Consider the following 17,890-nt stretch of genomic DNA (forward strand, 5'->3'; position numbering starts at 1 on the left):
CTCAATACCCTAAAAGGAGACATCTCAAAACCACTACGATGATGCTCATCAGGGCTCACCTGTAACCGTACGTAGGGCTGAAGGTACGGACTGGAATAAATAAAATGCTCCACGTTTGTCTTAAGATAAAAAAATTTATTTTACAGTCTTATAAAGCAGCTTTACATTAAGCACAAACGTTGATCCATTTACTTTGTATATAAACATAGTAGAACCTTTCCCACTGCAAAAAGTCATGTCTTGCTGTATATAAAACTAACATGTGCACATTGTGCTTAAACTGCAAAGTCTGTACAGCTTTACAAAGGACTACCCTTTACAAGAGCATCCTGTAAACAATTTATTGCATATTTAACACATGGTGTCTATCCCACATGTAGGAAAAAAAAAATGTAGAAAAAATAAAGTACAATTACAAGGTGAATGAAAATAGCAGCTTTCAGTGAATGTCTTGCACAATGGCCGAGAGAAACAGCGCTGCCACACTTGGACAGTTGTGCTTGTGTGTCACTGGTTTGCATACACCCATGCGCACTACGCTTCCGATGAAGTCTATGTACAGTAAACCCCATGGAAAAATGAAACAGGTCTTAGTCCCTAAGACCTTTGTCAGTTTGAAGACTGAAAACAAACAAACAAGCCCCAACTTAAAGTGAATTCAATGAAGTTATGGGCACCGATGTCCACTAATCCTCTTCCTCTGCACAACTCAATCAAAAAAGAGTAACAGGAGAAACCCCACCCTCGCTCCCTTCGGTTCTACCACCCCTGACGGTGGTTGGTTTAAGTTACATGTGTGCTAAGGCCAACAAAAACACGACGGAGATGTTAAGGATAAGGTTGGTCTGACAGGATCGACTCCCTTGGCACGGCCAACCTACGCTTCTGAGCTCACCTATCTAACAGCTGCCGGGCTGACTCTCACAAAGCATGGAAAGATCAGCACCACTGCAATTTTTCAGCTGGAATTAAGAAAAAAAAAAAAAGAAGAAATTGTGGCCTCCGTAAGGCACCGATACCATCTCTTCTTGAGCAGTAGACCCAAAGAGTCTCTCTAGATTCTCCAAATCCAAAATGGGCAAAAGATGGAGGAAGCATGCAGGAGAAAGATGTTTCTGCGTTTGCAGTAAGGACCAGTCGTTTGTAAAGGAAGCATATTTTTCTGGGTTGCACGTGGGTGTGCGCACGCACGCGTGTGTGTATACGCACGTACGTAAAAAAAAAATTCACCTCTGATACCTTTGGTATTGAAATTTCTCCTGTGACATCCACTTCTCGTATTAATTGATATGATCGTAGCATGCGTTCGCAAAGATCAAGTAATTAAAAGTTGTTTCAAACATCTGCGAGAAAAAGCATCAAAAATAAAGGAAAAAAAAAAATCAAGATGTATATTGTCCTTGTGCCCAGCCTTTTTGTGATTTGAATGAATTCTGTCCTCAGTATGAACATCTTAAGCTTAACCCCCACCTACATGTACAACATGTAACAGGATCAGTGGAAAAACCCCAAAGCTGACACACGTCCTTCCCCCGCCGGGAGCTTTCGAGCCCAAGACTCTTCCAGCAAACACCAGCACCCCCCAACATTGCTGATAACCCGGTGTTTGCTACGCTACCGAACAAAACACCCCTGATCTAACGGTGCCATCGGTTGGGTTTACTCTTCTGGATCAACCAGGAGGCTACAGGCCGAGGAGGCGGAGGAACAGTGGGTGTAAAGGACGGATAAATAGGAAAAAGAAACCGCCTGGTTTCGTCTGCGTTACAACAGTCTGGTGAAAGCGTTTGGGTTCGCACGCGTGTGTTCGGTTATTGCACGGGTTCCCCTGCTCGCCTGGCAGAGCCACGAAGACAAAGCATGCCCAAGAAGCCAGCGCTGGAGATGTAACGACCCCTTACACTATGAGTAAGACAGCAGGCAGAGGTGAAACTTGGTATTAAAGCACAGGTGGAGCTGGAAAGCCTTCTGGGGTAATTTTAATTTTTAAAATGCTTGATATACTCGAGCAGGTTAAAAATTAAAATCACCATAGGAAAACCTTAATTAATTCCAATTGAATTTCCTGCGTGTTACTCAAAATTAACCCCACGTCGCACTCAGGAATTCAAGACAAGTCTCCCAAAGCATGAACTTGCCAAAGCACAGTGAAACCTCTCGGATGTAATTAAAAAATACTGTACAAAAAAATCAGGCTCCACGATAACAGACTCCAGTTACCAGGGAGGAGGCAACACCAGCAAACCTGACGGGCGATGGTAAATTTGGCTTTATAAAAGGGGGTGGCGTGGTTGCAGGTTTTGTGCGAGCCCCACCGAGTTGTGCTTACGTGACATGACTGCGAAGCCCGCACGCTGTCTGCGTGTCTTCCGTCCACGCGTCTGTAAAGAAACCATACAGCTAAAGGAGCTCCGTATAGAGAATTGGGGAAAAAAAAAAAAGTGTATTTTTCATCCCAAAAAAAGAATCTGTCTTAAAAAAAACAAACAAACAAAACACCTTTAAAAAGACACACTGTCCACTACCCAGGCTACAAGTAAATACACATTTACGGCGTTACACCACATGATCTGTTACGCTGTTCCAACATATACACATATAACTCCATTTTAAAAGAGGCCACAGACTAACTTTTCAGGCAAGTGCTGGACTTTAGAGACCTGTATGGCTTCTGCAAATATTTTCCTACAAAAAGGAAAAAAAAACCAACAAAAAAACCCAAAAAAACGTCCCCGAACTCAGGAGCAGAAAGGGGTTTTTCTTCGTGCGGATAGTTTTGCTGCGGAGCACTAAGGACAGATGAAGTTCCCAAATCCTACCCATCAGACCCAAATGTTTCCACGCTGGAATGCAATGATTTCAGGAGACCAGTTTTAAGGATCACTTCTTTGAAACAGTCCATAAAAAAAATTTAGGATACGACCTTTGAAAGCGTACCTCTGCGAGGCGGCAGGAGCAAGGGGTTTGGTTGGAAGCTCTAGTTGTGCTTTGCCCGGCCACCTCGCAGGTAGCTCTTCCACCTCTTGACAAACTCTTTGAAGATGGGTGACTCGTCTATGGTGCTGAGGAGCTGGAGCTGGTTGATGTGGGTGGTGTGATAGTCCCAGCGGGCCAGGTTGGGAGCGGTGCCGAGCATGAAGTGCCGAAGGTCGTAGATGGTCCCTGAGCCGGTGTCGTAGAGGGGAAGCATGGCCTTCAGGGACTCCATGCCCCGCTCGTAGAGGACCCGCGCCTCCTTTCCCAGCTTCTCCCCGGCCGTTTCTTTTAAGTCATACAGCCCGATTAAGGAGTACATGAAACCATTGAGCACGAAGGAGCTGGGCGAGGTCGGGTACTCCTCGTACCAGTCGTGCCGGTTCATGAAGACGGCCTTCACCCCACGCTGCTCCGAGGGCAGCTTGTAGGGTGCCGTCGCCCGCAGAGCCGAGCTGAGGAACGCGTGGTCCTTCGTCAGCAGGTACGCCCGCACCAGTGTCGAGATGGCCTGTCCTTGCGCCATGGCTGAGTACCAGCCCGGGTCCAAGGACTTAAAACCTTCCCCTAATTTCCTCGTCACCATGATGGGCCAGCCCCCTCTCTCATCCTGGTTCCTCACCAGCCAGTTGCTGGCAGCAAAAAAAGCTGCCATGTGAGCGGTGGCCGAGATGGTGACGTTATCAAGGAAGCCTCTTCCCTTCGCTACCAGTCTCACCACTCTCTTGGGCATGATTTTGGTTTGCTTCACGGCTTTTGTGTTCGAGAGGCCGACGCCTTTCCGCAGGTCGGTGACCAGGTCTCTGGTGAGGGTGCTCCAGCCAGTCCTGGGACCAATGCCGTAGTAGATGTCTCGGTCCTTAAAAGCGATGAGCTGGGTGTTGGAGACGTAGTGCACGGTGAAGAGCTGGTTCTTCTCCGTTGTCTCGAGAACCACAGAAACGCTCCCGTTCGTTACGAATTTGAGATCGAAAGAAATAATAAAATCTCGGGTGTTCCCAAGCTGCAGAGATACCCCCTCAGTATTTTCTGCAAAACAAACCAAAAAAAGCTCTGTTCAGTGGTAAAGCACTCATTTCTCTGAAGCATTCAAGCTACAGAGCACAGCTTCCAGAGGTAAACCCTCTTACCAGGCAGGATCCAAAAGCTCTTACGGCAGCCCATCAATAATTCAATCGCTCTTTCCGTGCACAATCATATATTATTTAATTAAGCATAAAAGTAAATCCGTGAGCGAAGGCCGACTCCCGTTGCACCGGGGAGAACTCGCTGGCATCTTACATTAAGGCACTGCAGCACTTTGCTGCAGAGCAGAAGTGCCAGGGCCTCGATCGATGGCTTTATCAGATGCTTCTGGTACCTGATCGATGGAGGAGCACAACAGACACCACAACCAACAACCAACCAACCAGCCTTTTGTTCCAAACCAAAAATTGCACTTGGCAGAAAAGACACCGAAAACGTGGTGCTGCTCGAGCAGTGGCATTTCTGAACAAAGCTCTGCTTTCAGCAGGAAAAAGCCGGGAGTGCCGAGAAGCAGGTATTTAGGATCCCCCTGCGATTACTATTTAAATCTGCCACTTTTTTCATTCCCAGCCTGACAGTTCCAAAAACCAGTGTGCTGATTAGTTTAGCAGGGGAAAAAAAAGAATATAGAAAGACTAACGTGCTAAAGTATTTATTAACTGCTCCATGGGCAAACCTTGTTTAATTAAAAAAATTTTTAAATAAAGCTCCTAGGCAATGTCACATAATAAAATCCAGGCTAGATTTTAAAATGTAAAATCAACTTCTCCTCAAAAAAGCCTATAGTAGAAGATCAAAGGGCTAATTAGTTTGTAAGGCTGTGTGCAAATCCTGTAGCTTTGAAAGCACGGAGGGATGATAAACACTTAAAGACAGTCATCTGAAAGGGCTTTCCACAGGATAAAATTCTCTCACGCGAGGCACTTGTTTCCTTTCTGCTACGTCTGGGTGTGTGAAATACCCAATCAACGTTTCTCCGTGGAAGCACCGAGTTCGGGTCAGCTTTTGCTGCCCAGCAGAGGCTATTCCCCAACTCCCAAACTGATCTGTGGCATTTTGCAACGTCTCCTGCTGTAAGGTGCCATTGTACACTTTACAGTACCATTATTTTGACTGAATGTCATGTTTTCCTGTCTTTTAAAGTAAAAGTTTCACTCCTTTGAGTTTTGGAGATCAGCATCTGCTTCGGGAGAAGAAACCGAGCGCTTTGTTACACAACATTTTGTTCCTATGAAAAAATCTAATTAAAAAACCCCGCTCGCAATTCCTGTCAAGTAAGTTTTATGGTTCCTCATAAATAAATGCCTGTGTGATAACGAAGTGAATTATAGTAGAGGAGGGGAGAGAAAAAAAGAGTTTTAAGAAGCGAAGGAGAACTAAAGGCTGCCTGTTGTTGGCACAGCTTTAAGCGCCTGTAAATCCATTACTTAAGGCCATCTCAGCCGAGTGGATGCACACCACGGCCTTCGAGCCCCGCAGATTACTCCGCCGTCAATAAAGGATGAGGAGAGAATACATAACAGATCTTTTAGCCTTTCCCCTCCCGGTATTTATCTACTACAAAGACACAAGAGTGTTCGACAATTTTTTTCCCTAGAGACCCAGGCCTAAGGTGCCAACTGAAAATTACTTCATTGTCTTTTTAAGTAATGGACTCATTAATTCTAATGGGTATTGATTGAGGAAAAATACATTACGTCCTTATTAATGAGCCTGTCCTAGCACAAAGGAAACTCCTGCATGAAATAATGAATTTCCCTGCTAAGTACAAAACAGAACACAGTAAATTGAAGAGACGGCAACAAAATGCATCTTGCAATCTGCAGGTGAAGGTGAGTGCCCGTATGCAGCCCCAGACCTTCACCATCCTCCCCAGCCCTCTGCAAATACCTGTGCAGCTGCTCCCTCTTCTCCCTCTTGCTGCCTTGGGCAAGGCAACGTGGGTTAGCCAGAACTAAGATTCCCAAATTTTGCAAAAATACTTGCATCCCAATGAAGAGAGAGATCCCAGGTCCAAGCGCAGAGCTGCACGTGCTATGCTTGCTCCCGGCTGAAAATAGACCTTATCTATCATCTGTCAACATCTGCTTATCACACGTCAGCGCCATTTCCCAGGCTTCATAACTGGTTCCATCTTTTTTTTTTTTTGCTTCTATTTTGAGACAGAAGCTGAAAGGCTCAGGAAACGTGACTGTAGCTTCTCATTGCCCTCCACGCATACATCTACTCATTTTTTCATTAAAATAATGTTGAAAAAAACAGTGATGGAGAGAAAACAGGAGAAAAGAAAATCTTCAGACGTAGAGAAACGAGACGACGTTCTCAGGTGAGGTCTTAAGGATAGGAAGTCATGCAGGAGAAATGAAAACACATGAATCCTGGCTTGTATCAGCAATAGTGTGGCCAGCAGGGACAGGGAAGGGATCTTACCCCTGGACTTGGCACTGGTGAGGCCGCCCCTCGATTCCTGGGTTCAGTTTTGGGCCCCTCACTCCAAAAAGGACATTGAATGACTTGAACGTGTCCAGAGAAGGGCAACGAAGCTGGTGCAGGGTCTGGAGCACAGGTCTGATGGGGAGCGGCTGAGGGAACTGAGGGGGTTTAGTCTGGAGAAGAGGAGGCTGAGGGGAGACCTCATTGCTCTCTACAACTCCCTGAAAGGAGGGTGCAGAGAGGGGGGATGAGTCTCTTGAACCAAGGAACAAGCGATAGGACAAGAGGGAATGGCCTCAAGCTGCGCCAGGGCAGGGTCAGACTGGCTCTTAGGAAGTATTTCTTTCCAGAAGGGGTTGTTGGGCGTTGGAATGGGCTGCCCAGGGCAGGGGTGGAGTCCCCATCCCTGGAGGGGTTTAAGAGTCGGGTTGACCCAGCGCTGAGGGATCTGGTGGAGTTGAGAACGGTCAGTGTGAGGTTAATGGTTGGACTGGATGATCCTCAAGGGTTTTTCCAACCGAGACGGTTCTGTGATTCTGTGAATCCCAGCAAGTTCAAGCTCCCCGATACCATCTGTGCCCACTAATGGACATGGCCTAGCTGCCACTCATTTAGGATAACCCACCTGGAGCAACAAACTGTTTGACACTCGTGAACTTGGCTTTATCAGAGACTGTGGACAGAGAGCAGCCTTTGGGCACCGTCCAGTCCGCGGACCTGCTGGTTTTGTCCTTCTCTTCAGCCGTTTCGTACACCTCGATATGGGGGGGTTTCTCCGTCAGGTTTTTACTGTAGTGACTCAACCCGTACTGTGCGATCTGGATGGGGTAGAAATAGCCTTGAGGTCCCCACTGCGTGGACAACGGCACACCTATGGGAGAGGAAGAAAAGGAGTATTTTAATTGGTACATTTTCAAAAAACCAGCGGTTTCAGCCCTGCACGTTCCTCCTCCTTACCCCATCACTCCTTCACTTCTAGCAAATGGTATTTCTAGGCTCCAACATTAGCTAGACTCGAGGAAAATCCTGCTAGAGGAGTGAATTGCTCCCATTTACATGGAGATCTGTGACTAGTCAAAACCAAGCAGATTTGAGTGGCAGAAGTCCTTATCATGGTCTTCCATACTAATTGTTTACTGAAGCATCATACTTATTTTAAAATAATACATTTAAAATGCCCTAACAGATTTTTTCCCCCTACCCCAGAGACCACTAAATCTCCAAACGATGTTACATCTAACACAATCCCTTTAAGGCCACATAAATCTTTGCAAATTCAGTGTATACGTTATTACTAGATTTTGGGAAGAGTTATTTGATGCTAAAAGAGCAATTTACCCAGCATCTACAAATCTGCTCCAATTACCTTGGCTCCCCTAAGAGCATTACAAGCGCAGCCTGAAGGGATGCCTGGGGAAGCCAGCCAAGCTCTCCATGCAGTGCCAGCAGAATACGCCCCAGTTCTTCCACCCAAAGCTGTCCCTTGTCCTTAGAGCTACTGCTCCAGCCCGGCCACCCCTGGGATTAACCCTCAACACATGACTCGCTGTCCCAAAAGCCGGTAGCCTCGCAGGAGAGCACACTTCTCACTCTTAATTTAGGGTTAGGATGATTTTAGATTGAAAAGTCTGCACAGATCAGAAGAACCTCCTGGAGCACCAGCTCTTTAGAGGATTCAAAGCAGGAAGACCATGGAGTGCATCTTCCGTAGCCTGACGCATTAAATTTCACATGCAAAACCCATCGAATGAGCTCAGACAATGTCATGTAGCCGTGTTGGATAAAAATCTTCCACCCTCAGACAATGTCATGTAGCCGTGTTGGATAAAAATCTTCCACCCTCTGTTACGATCGTTAGCAGAGAACACCCTGCCGCGCCCCGGGCTCTCCTCTGCTTGCCCTTCACCAGCTCCCAGGAGCTGCAGCCTCGGGGTTTGGGTGGAAAAACCCTCGTGCCAAAAACTGCCTATTGCATCACTGGTTGGGGGGAAATGCGAACAAACTGGGTGGAGGAGATTTATTTATACACGTACCTCCAGACGCAAGCAAGCACAGGTTTCAGATAGGGATAAACCCAGGATTCTCCTGAAGTCCTGAATTTTACTTGGGACAAATTCCCACCCTCTAAATATGAATCCAAAGTGGGAATAGACCACTAGGACCCTCTTACAGGAAACCAGGGATATTTAGCACTGCAAACCTTTGCATGCGCATCAGAAAAGAAGAAAGATGAAAACAAACAAGTTGGCATTTGCACCATTTTCCCCCTTGGCAACGTCAAGCTCAGAAACCAATTTCTTCTGAAATCTGGTATAATGAAAAGATTACTTAAACTGAACATAAAAAGATACATTTTCATACATATTTTGATGCTTTGTGTTACTAATAAATATTACCGATGAAGATGTGATGGCTTACTGCTGCCTAAAGAGAAAACCATCATGGGAGATATTTAAATACCACGTATTATCTCAACTCGCGGAAGCCAGCTCGTTCATTAACGCTAAGCATTTTCAGTTAAGGGTGCATTCACTGAGACTGAAAGATGCAAAAAAAGAGATCTGCTATAAGAGCTTTACTTGAAATTTATACAAGTTGACAAGATTAAATTCTCCAGGTCATAGGACATAACAACACATTAACCTTGCAGAAAGGGAGAAGGTGAAAATATAACACGAGGCTTTTTTCCATCATGCAGCAATATGAGAATCTCTAGGGCTGGAATGATGCAAGGCAAGAGCCTAAAGCTGTCTGAGAACATGTTTTAATATTAAAACCCCTTCCCTACAAACTACAACTATTTCTCTTCTCCGACCTGTTTGCTGGATGCCAATAACTCTATCACCTTTACAAAACCCACGCCCTGGCACCACGTTTCATAGTGACAGCTCCTAAATCACACGCTGCAAAACAAGCAAGGTTTATAGAAAAATAACCACATTGTCGAGCGTTAAACTTGCTGCTCTCTCAAGGCTTAAGTCATGAGCAGCTACGCACAGCACCCTGTGTCCCCAGCATGCACATCTGGCAAGGCAAGAGGCTGCAGAATCTGTCCTGGGTCTCAGTTAGATCTTACTGAATTTCAGGTTTTTGCTGAAGAACCTCACAAGACCTGCGGAGTCCAGCTGCAAGGGGCATCTTGCACATCTTCCACATTTCACACAAAAACTGGTGGGGCTCCAAGACCCAGGTCCGAGCCCACCCCCCAACAACAAAAGCAGCACCCACAGCTATTATTCATATTCACAAGCTGCATTTAATCAGCAACAACTGTACCAAAGAGAAAGGAAAGGCAACTCCTCATCCTCCCACAGTGGGTGTAAACCCTGAGCAGGACAACGCTCACACGTAGTCATGTGTAGCTACCAGGATGCATTTGCACCCTGGGGAAAGCTCTGAGTTTCAGAGCCCTGTTTTGCTTCCTCAGTAGATGGAACAAGAATGAGAGTTTAAAACAAATAATAAAAATGTGAGAGTAACCTTAAAACCAAAACCAACTGACATACCCTATGCATTTGTTTATGTGAATCCTTTACAGACAAATTAACTGCAAGACAGGCCAGCTTTCTGCAGTGACCGTATCATGGGAAGAGCTCACATCGACACAGCAGAGCATCACTGAGCTGCATGAAAATTAATGTATTTTATTCCTTAAGTGAAAGTTGGTCATTAATTTATGAGAGGTCACAGTGTCACATTCCATAACAGTTTTATAAAGTCATTAATTTTTTAATATGAAGCTCGACAAGACTTTTCTGCGATCAAATCTTTGCTGAGACGCTGGAAGACCTTGCGTACTAATTACTGATTGCACGGTTTAGCAAAAGTGCAAATTGGAAAGGTTTTACCATGTATTAATTTTACCCAGGGACACTTCAGTGGCTGGAGAGCTTTTTGACCACCCTCCAGCAGTTCTCCAAAACCTCCTCACCCTGCTGCGGGTGGAAGCACCTTTCGCAGGACAAGGCGAGGTGACGTCCTGCCTGCCCTGGGCACGGCAACACCGATTTACCCGGACCCATGCGCAGGACGAGCTTTAGCAAGAGCTAATCCCACGCAAGAGCTTAAATCCTCCCTGCTTGCTCTGGAGCAGCCCAGCAGGGAGGGTTTGACTGCTGTGTCTCCAGCACCGCAAGGAGATGGGGTATTGTTAAAGCTGAAGACAAATATCCGATGTTTAAGCCACCTGTGAGTGGCCAGGCTGTTCCATAGGTGCTGGCAGTGCCGTCTGGCTCAGAGTGTGGGGCTGTATCTGTGCCCACAGGGAAGCAGGAGCCTTCTCAGACAGCAGGGCCAGGCTCCTTTTAATTTAATTTTATATTTTAAAATAATTTTAGCTCCCCGACAGAGATGACAAGCGTCAACAACAATGCCAAAACCTGACAGCAGCGCTGTAAGAGAAGTGTCCCGACACCTCCAGAGTTTGCTGTAACCAGTAAAACCAGAGATGCAGGACGGGAGCAGGTAAACCTGGTACAAAGCAGAGACTGCGCTTGATTTCCCAGAGTAAGTGGGTTTTATCGACACTATCACGACAAAATTAAGATCACTTAGCATCTCAAATGATGGCAGCAACTTTTAAGAAGCATTTCAACTATTAAAAATAAAATAACACAAACCTTCAACACCACTTATGCACTTCACTCTGTCTCGAACCTCTACGTTGTAGCCCTCAAAGGACATGAAGACCCCGTCGGGGTGGTAAGGTGCTCGCTGTGTGTATACTTTGGAGTAGCTATGAGAGAATTCAAACCTGTCATAACCATCGTACTGAGCAATTTTCCCATAAACCTCAAAGTATTTCTCTACCCAGCTGAACGGCAGGAAGACCTCGTTGCCTTCCCTCCTCCCTTTAATGGTGTGCTCATCATTGATCAAACAGTCAATCTCCTCGTACTTCAGCCCCGGGGCTTTGTTGCTGTTGAAGGCTCCCGCGATGGGGGGAGCCTTCTGCTGCTCCTGGGGCGATGCCTCCTCGCTCTGCTGCCGGGCCAGGTCGCTCTCGGAGGCGGCGGCAGCTCCTCGGCGTTCGGGGCCGGCGAGGCTGCGGGGGAACGGGCCGGCTCTGTCAGAGGAGCATCGGTTCCAGAGCAGCACCATCACCAGCGTGAAGAGGGCGCAGATGATGATCAGAGTCTTGTAGTTGACCCGAGCTGCCAAGCAACGCATATTCACACCATACCTGCAAAAAAAAAAAAAAGAGAGGGGAGAGGATTTTAAGAAGTGGTGCTTACAGCAGGAGCTGGTGGTTCTGCTAATTGGGAGCCCCAGAGGGGCTGGTTCAGCAGGAGCATCGCCACACGCACACCATGACGGTGCTCGGTGCGACGGGGACAGGCAGGGACACCTAGAAGAAAATTTGGCTTTTTCCAGCTCTCCCTGAGCAACAAGATCAAACATACCAAGTCGTGATTCGCCTCCCCGCTGTGACAACAGATCGTTGCACCAAATGCAAAGGATGCAAAGAAACGGCCTCTAAATAAAACGGTTGATGTTAATGAGATGCTCGGCAGCCACCGGCAATCAACGAACACACTCTCACCGGCCTCAGCGCACAAGGGGAAGACAAATCCTCAGCAGAATATAACCGCCACCTACCCAGCACCGTGAAAAAGGGATTTCCAACAAAACAGCCCTATAATCAAAACCTGAAGCCTAGAGATAGTCACAGTTCACACAGCTGAAATCACTGAGATACCTACACAGAAAGGGATGGCTATTTTTGGCCTTTTTTTTGGTTGTTGTTTTTTAAAGCACAGGCTCTCTGAGAAGAAACTCAGTGTTCAAGGCTGGATCGATTCTTGACATTACTGCACCTCAAATGCACTTTTAAAACAATGGTGTGTATGAGGAGGAGCAAGCAGACTAGTAACAGAGGACTTCACAGCTGGAGCCCGGGTGGGGACGGGGCCAGCGGAGCCTCCAGAAGCAGTGAAGGAGGGACTGGGAAAGGTCAGGTCTGCCCCCGGGGACAGGACCTCCACGGACACACTCCGGGGCTCACGTGTCCTGGTCCCCCAGGAGAAGGCAGAAACTATGTAAAGTCTCTCTCGGGATTTTATTTTTTTCCTGCTCCATGAAGCATGCTCCAACGCCACCGTTACAGCCCCAACAGGGAGCAAGGCTGAGCAGCATGAAAATAAATCCCGAAATTGAAGCGATTCAAGCACATTTGCTCAGAAGACCCTGCTTTTGCTGAGGAATGAAGTCCTTCAAACAAATGACATGTGCATTTTTCAAATGCGCAAGAATATTTAAGATACACTTCATAAAATCCTTATTAAACCAAAGTTTAATTTCATCTCCCTAGTAAGCCGCAGCACCCGAGCTGCTGAGTTGAGTTTTAAAGCCGTTGCTTAATTGCAGCCCCATCTGACAGCCCTGGGGGCCGCTCGGCAGAGAGCCGGGGGGCTCATGCAGCGCCGGGGGTGCCGGGATGGCCCATGGTGACCTCAACAAGGTGCTACAGATATTGCTGATATTCTGCTGAGAGGCAAGAGTTAACCACACAGCAATTAAAAGGAGTTTCACCTCAAGTTTTACACCCCCTGTTTTAAATGGAAATAATCAATTATCTCTCACCAGTTTTATGTTGCCATACTGTAAGCACCATCTGGTCATTTAAAACTGGACTTTAAAAGATAAGTGTCTTATTTTCTGAAAGCCCAGTTTACTACAAGCTTTTAGAGAACATAAATTTATATATAATTGTATTTTTATGGAAATGCTAACAGAAGAATAAATCCAATTTTCTGCATCAGCAGATAATTTTTAGTGATGATGCTTTCAGGATGACCTCAACAAATACGCTCTGCTCTTTTTACACAAAGGGATAATTCACTTTTAAATATGGAATGACATCTCTGACACACTTCACCCCTACCTATAAAACTCAAAATTAATTAAGCCATCTAGATTACCAAGGGATGGGGAGAGAGGGAAGGGGAAACACCATCACCATACTTTTTACATCCCTATTACCCCACACCCGTTACTCCGTGGTTTTAAACAGGCGCCATAGCTGTGAAAAGGTCTTGGCTATGCCATTAGAAACAGATTTTATTTTATTTTGGTTCTGCTGCTGTGGACAGTAAAGATTTTGGAGCAGTGCAAAGCATTTCCTGCGCTCACCTTGCAGCTCCAGGGAAGAGCAGGAGATGCTGCAGGTTGTGTCCAGCCGCAACCGCGGCTTCCTGGCAACACTGTTGACATGTTTAGTTTTTATGAACTATAAATGAACTGAAGGGGGCTCAAAAAGAAAAAAAGTGGAGTTTTCAGAGAACCATCGCATTAAGTTTCACTAGTCACTGAAAAAGTCTGGAAATATCAGTGCAGGAGAAAGAGGCTTATTACACATTAAATGGATAGATGGATTTTTATTCAACTGCAGAAAAAAAGAATTCAGAATTTCAACAGTAAAAGGAGGTAATTTAAACCCACAAAGAGACTGTGTTAAATTGGTTTATTCCCTTGCTGCTCTTATGAAAAGGATTTCATCATACCATACTTAAAAGATTTAAGGAGTACAACATGGGAAAGTAGTTTTAAGTTATGAAGTAATACATTCACAAGATCCACGTGTGTTTTCTCCTCATTTTGCTGGATGACATACCTGACCTCTCTGAGGCTCTGCACCAAAATATTTCCTACCTAACTTTTAAGGCATAGGCTGTTTATCATAAAAGTTGATCCTTATCCCTCAAGTAATACTGGAGCTACAGGTTTTAAAGGGTAAATACTTCTCTAAAGTCTGGCTAAAATGCCTTTAATTCCTATGCTGAATTACTGGGCTACAGAAACAGCTGCAGCAGAGCGATGCGCTGCTGTTATTTACAGCTGGGATCGACCCCCACAGTGGCCTACAGCAACGCAAATAATCTATAAATTAATACTTGTTTAGCTCTACACTGTTTATGCTTACATAGCTGATGTACAAATCATTATATAAATTCTAATTAATATGCAATGAATAGCATTTCTTACAGAGTGAATAACTGGTCTCAAATGTATCCCAAAACAGGGGTACGATTAGAGAAACTTATTTTGCCAAGTGAGGTGTTAAGGCTTCCAAGGCACTGTTTTTAATATAAAGAACAACAGGGTTAAATAAAACAAAATCTTGATACTGCTGCTTTATTAATGATGCCTAGAAAAAGGACAAATCTTGGTATTCCGTGCTGTGAATTAGTAATCCAGTCCCAGTTGCGTATCTGCAAATGACAGATTCAGTTCTGGTACTCAGTTCTTACATAAAGCCGAGTTATTCGCATTCTAAAAATATATGTGTCTCTCTCTCTCTCTTAGGAAGTCTCTTACAAGACAGGGTTTTTTGATCTGCAAAACTGTGTTGAATATATTAAAAGTCAGAATTTCTCTGAAGTCCAGACTACTGCCAGGTTTCTGTGTACTCGGCCTGGGAACCATCCTGGTGCTTCACTCGCCGTTGCTCAGCTTCAAAGCCTGGGACAAAGATGGGAGGCTCCTCTCTTGGACACAACCATCTGTTTAGGCCATTTGTAAATCCAGCAGGCAACACTGTGGTGTTTTTGTGCACAGTTGTGTTTGTAAGTGATACTCTCCAGCACAGGAAAACCTTGGGGTATTTTCTAGGCGGGAAGACGCAGCCCCCTGTGCTGGGCAGCACCGTCTGTGCCTCCTGGGATGGGGGAAAAGAAGGATTCACTCTGAAAAACAATTCTGCTTTCCTAGTCTTGACCGATGTGATGTGGTAAATTCAAGTTGGTGTGGAAGCAACCTGCAGCCCCCTTGGGCTGGCCATCCCAATCTTGTTTCAGAAAGTGAGATTTAGCGTCGGCCCAGTGAGGGCGGTTCCTCTCCGGTCCCTCCTCGTGTGTCTGGCTTGCCACAGCCTGAACGTATTTCCAGTGGAACGGGAAGATTCTGCTGTGAGGAGGAGCCTGAAGCAGTGACACGGTCCTGCTGCCCAGAGGCCTTCTGAGAAAACACATCTTCAGGTGTTTCTCAGGTCTCACTGACATTGAGTTAAAAAAGACTATTAAAAAGTGGCACGTGCTGGCACCGGACACAACAGTTGGCGTAAGGGCTGATGCATTTTACCCAGGCTAGAGGCGAGAATTAAAGCTTTCCCACAGCTCCCATCTGCGCAGGTTACCAGTGGCACTGCATGACAGTGACAGAGGGATGAATGCAGACAGGAATACTGCTGCTGACCACATGCTTTTATTTATTTTTAACCATCGTGCCCGTTTAACCTGGGTGACACAGATACAAACTGCTCTTTCAGATAAGCACACGATACAAGCTGCTGGTGGCTGTCTTTTTTTTTTTTTTTTTTTGCTCACGTTGCATGGATCAGCTTTTAATAAACCAGATCAATGATTCTCCAACCAACAGAGATGACACGCGTTTAACTTGCATTAAAAGCCCTGGAGGATGCATCACGTGCAGCAAGAGCCCAGCTTCCATGGTTCTGCAACCACCCTATGAGCACGAGCAAAGAGCACAAAGTGTTTTAAGCTCGTTAAAAATACTAGGCATCTTCTTGTTAACCAAGAAACCACATCACAAAGTGCATTTCCCAAGAACAGGTCGGTTGGCAGCAAGTTAAAGCATTCGCATTTAAATTCTCTGTGGTTAAACAATAATCAAAAGTAAGTTGCCTGCTGAGTCTCAGAGGTCTCCAAATAGTCTAACACACCAGCTCGGTGTTTGCTTGGTAGGAAGAAAAACAGTATTTTTACTTAAGATCAGGGATTTCTGCTGAATAGCGATAAGCTACCTATTTACTTTGAAGCCTCTATGCCAGACTAAGCTATTTAGTACAGAGAAAAAAAACCACCTGAACAGTGACTGCTAATCTGAGATATGTTAAACTTAGTATTTAAAGAAAAGATACACCACACAATTTAACAAAATCAAGCAACAAGACCAGAACTTCAATATATACCCAGACCTAAAAGTTATACTCAATTACACACAAGCCTCAGACAGAAATTTTTTCCCCATTTCCTGTTTTTGACACACAGCAAAATACTATTTAGGCTAGTCATTACAATGTTATATAATAGAAAAAACAAAGAACTCAGGAATTGTTTTCAATAACTGTGGAAAATTCTTTTTGATAACTGTAATGACATCAAAATTTCAGATCCTTTGCCAAAGCTTACTTATGTCTTAAAATGTGATATTTATAAATCGTCTCACTTCCCCACAGCTCCACATTTCCCAAATGTTTTACCTGCGTCCTCAATCTGCTCATGTTGGCTCCTTGGACTTACTTTCTATTATCTGCTTCATAATGCATTTTTTTCTCTGCTACTCATATAAACTAACACTGTTCTGCAAAACACTGGACCTGGAGGTGTTATGCATTGAGGAAAGCCATTAAAAATATTCTGGCAATACGTACAATTTATCAGAATGCTAACCTGGGCAAGCTGGTTTCAGCAGACAAGCCTAGCTTCTAATATTTTATTTATACTTGATTTGCACAGAGCCTGTATTCAGTGAGTATTTTAATACATAGCGCAATGTCAAGATTGCTTGTTTTTTCCTTAACTGCTAGGAAACACAAGACTGTACAAACAGAAATGACTGTATCTACCACAACTGAATCTAGATTACCAGCCCCTCCACCGGCTCTTTAGCACAGATTTACTGTCTAATCCTCACCGCTTCCAGTGCTCCATCTGTGGATGATTAGACAGAGAGGATCTAAAATATAAAGTGAAGAAGCAGTATCCAGCAGCTTATCCTACAGTTTTCCAGCCCAACTACAGCCTAGTACAGTTTTATTTGTATCAACACATCTCCTATTAAACATCAGCAAAGTCTGTGGCTATCTAACAGTTAATTCAAAAAGTCAAAGTCCTTTTCTGTGGATACTGATGTTATCATTTCTTATTAGAAACTGAGATTTGCATCTAATTTCAGCACTGGGCGCTTTCAGTGCTGGTATCCATGCAGCTACACAGTTTGCAAGGTTTTCAAACAGGTTTAGCTGCTGCCTTGAGACACGTAGGGAGTGAGAGCAGCCCACCCTCGCCCCGGGATCGCCATCTTCTCCCGCCCTCTGGACAGACAGACGTTTCTCTGCACGTGAGACAGTTAACCCAGGTTTGAGCAAACTATTTCCCTACACGGGAGCAGGATTTTAGTGACTCACAGACCTCTGACCGTCATGCAATCAGGAATGTTTTATGATCTAAAATTGGAAAAAAATATTGTAAAATTGAAAAAAAAAACCCCAACCAACTTACGCACTTCATTACAGTAAAGTGGTCAAGTTGCTTCAAGGCTCGACAAGGCCCTGGATAATCTAGTCTAAGCCCTGCTTTCAACAGGAGGTGGGGCTAGATGATCTCCAGACGTCCCCTGCAACCTTGACTTTTCTCTGAATCCATAGTAAGAGGCACAACTTTAAGAAGGCACATTGATGTAGTCAACAGAACACACCAATCTGGTTATGGCTGGTCCT

The 17,890-nt window shown here is 45.1% G+C and overlaps 1 protein-coding gene across 6 annotated transcripts in view; it reads right to left on the minus strand.

Annotated features, from left to right (window-relative positions):
- Positions 1-114: 114 nt before the first annotated feature.
- GLCE (glucuronic acid epimerase) overlaps positions 115-17,890 on the minus strand; it is a 55,594-nt gene continuing 37,818 nt past the window's right edge. For all 6 annotated transcript variants that reach the window (XM_074837412.1, XM_074837409.1, XM_074837410.1 and 3 more), the window contains 3 exons: positions 11,052-11,614; positions 7,058-7,303; positions 115-4,002 (listed from right to left, as the gene is read on the minus strand). In XM_074837412.1, coding sequence (XP_074693513.1) covers positions 2,978-4,002; positions 7,058-7,303; positions 11,052-11,601 — 1,821 coding nt within the window. In that variant the 5' untranslated portion in view covers positions 11,602-11,614 and the 3' untranslated portion in view covers positions 115-2,977. The remainder of the gene's footprint in view (positions 4,003-7,057; positions 7,304-11,051; positions 11,615-17,890) is intronic.

This window comes from Strix aluco, chromosome 12 (assembly GCF_031877795.1).
Source record: "Strix aluco isolate bStrAlu1 chromosome 12, bStrAlu1.hap1, whole genome shotgun sequence".
Lineage (NCBI taxonomy): Eukaryota > Metazoa > Chordata > Aves > Strigiformes > Strigidae > Strix > Strix aluco.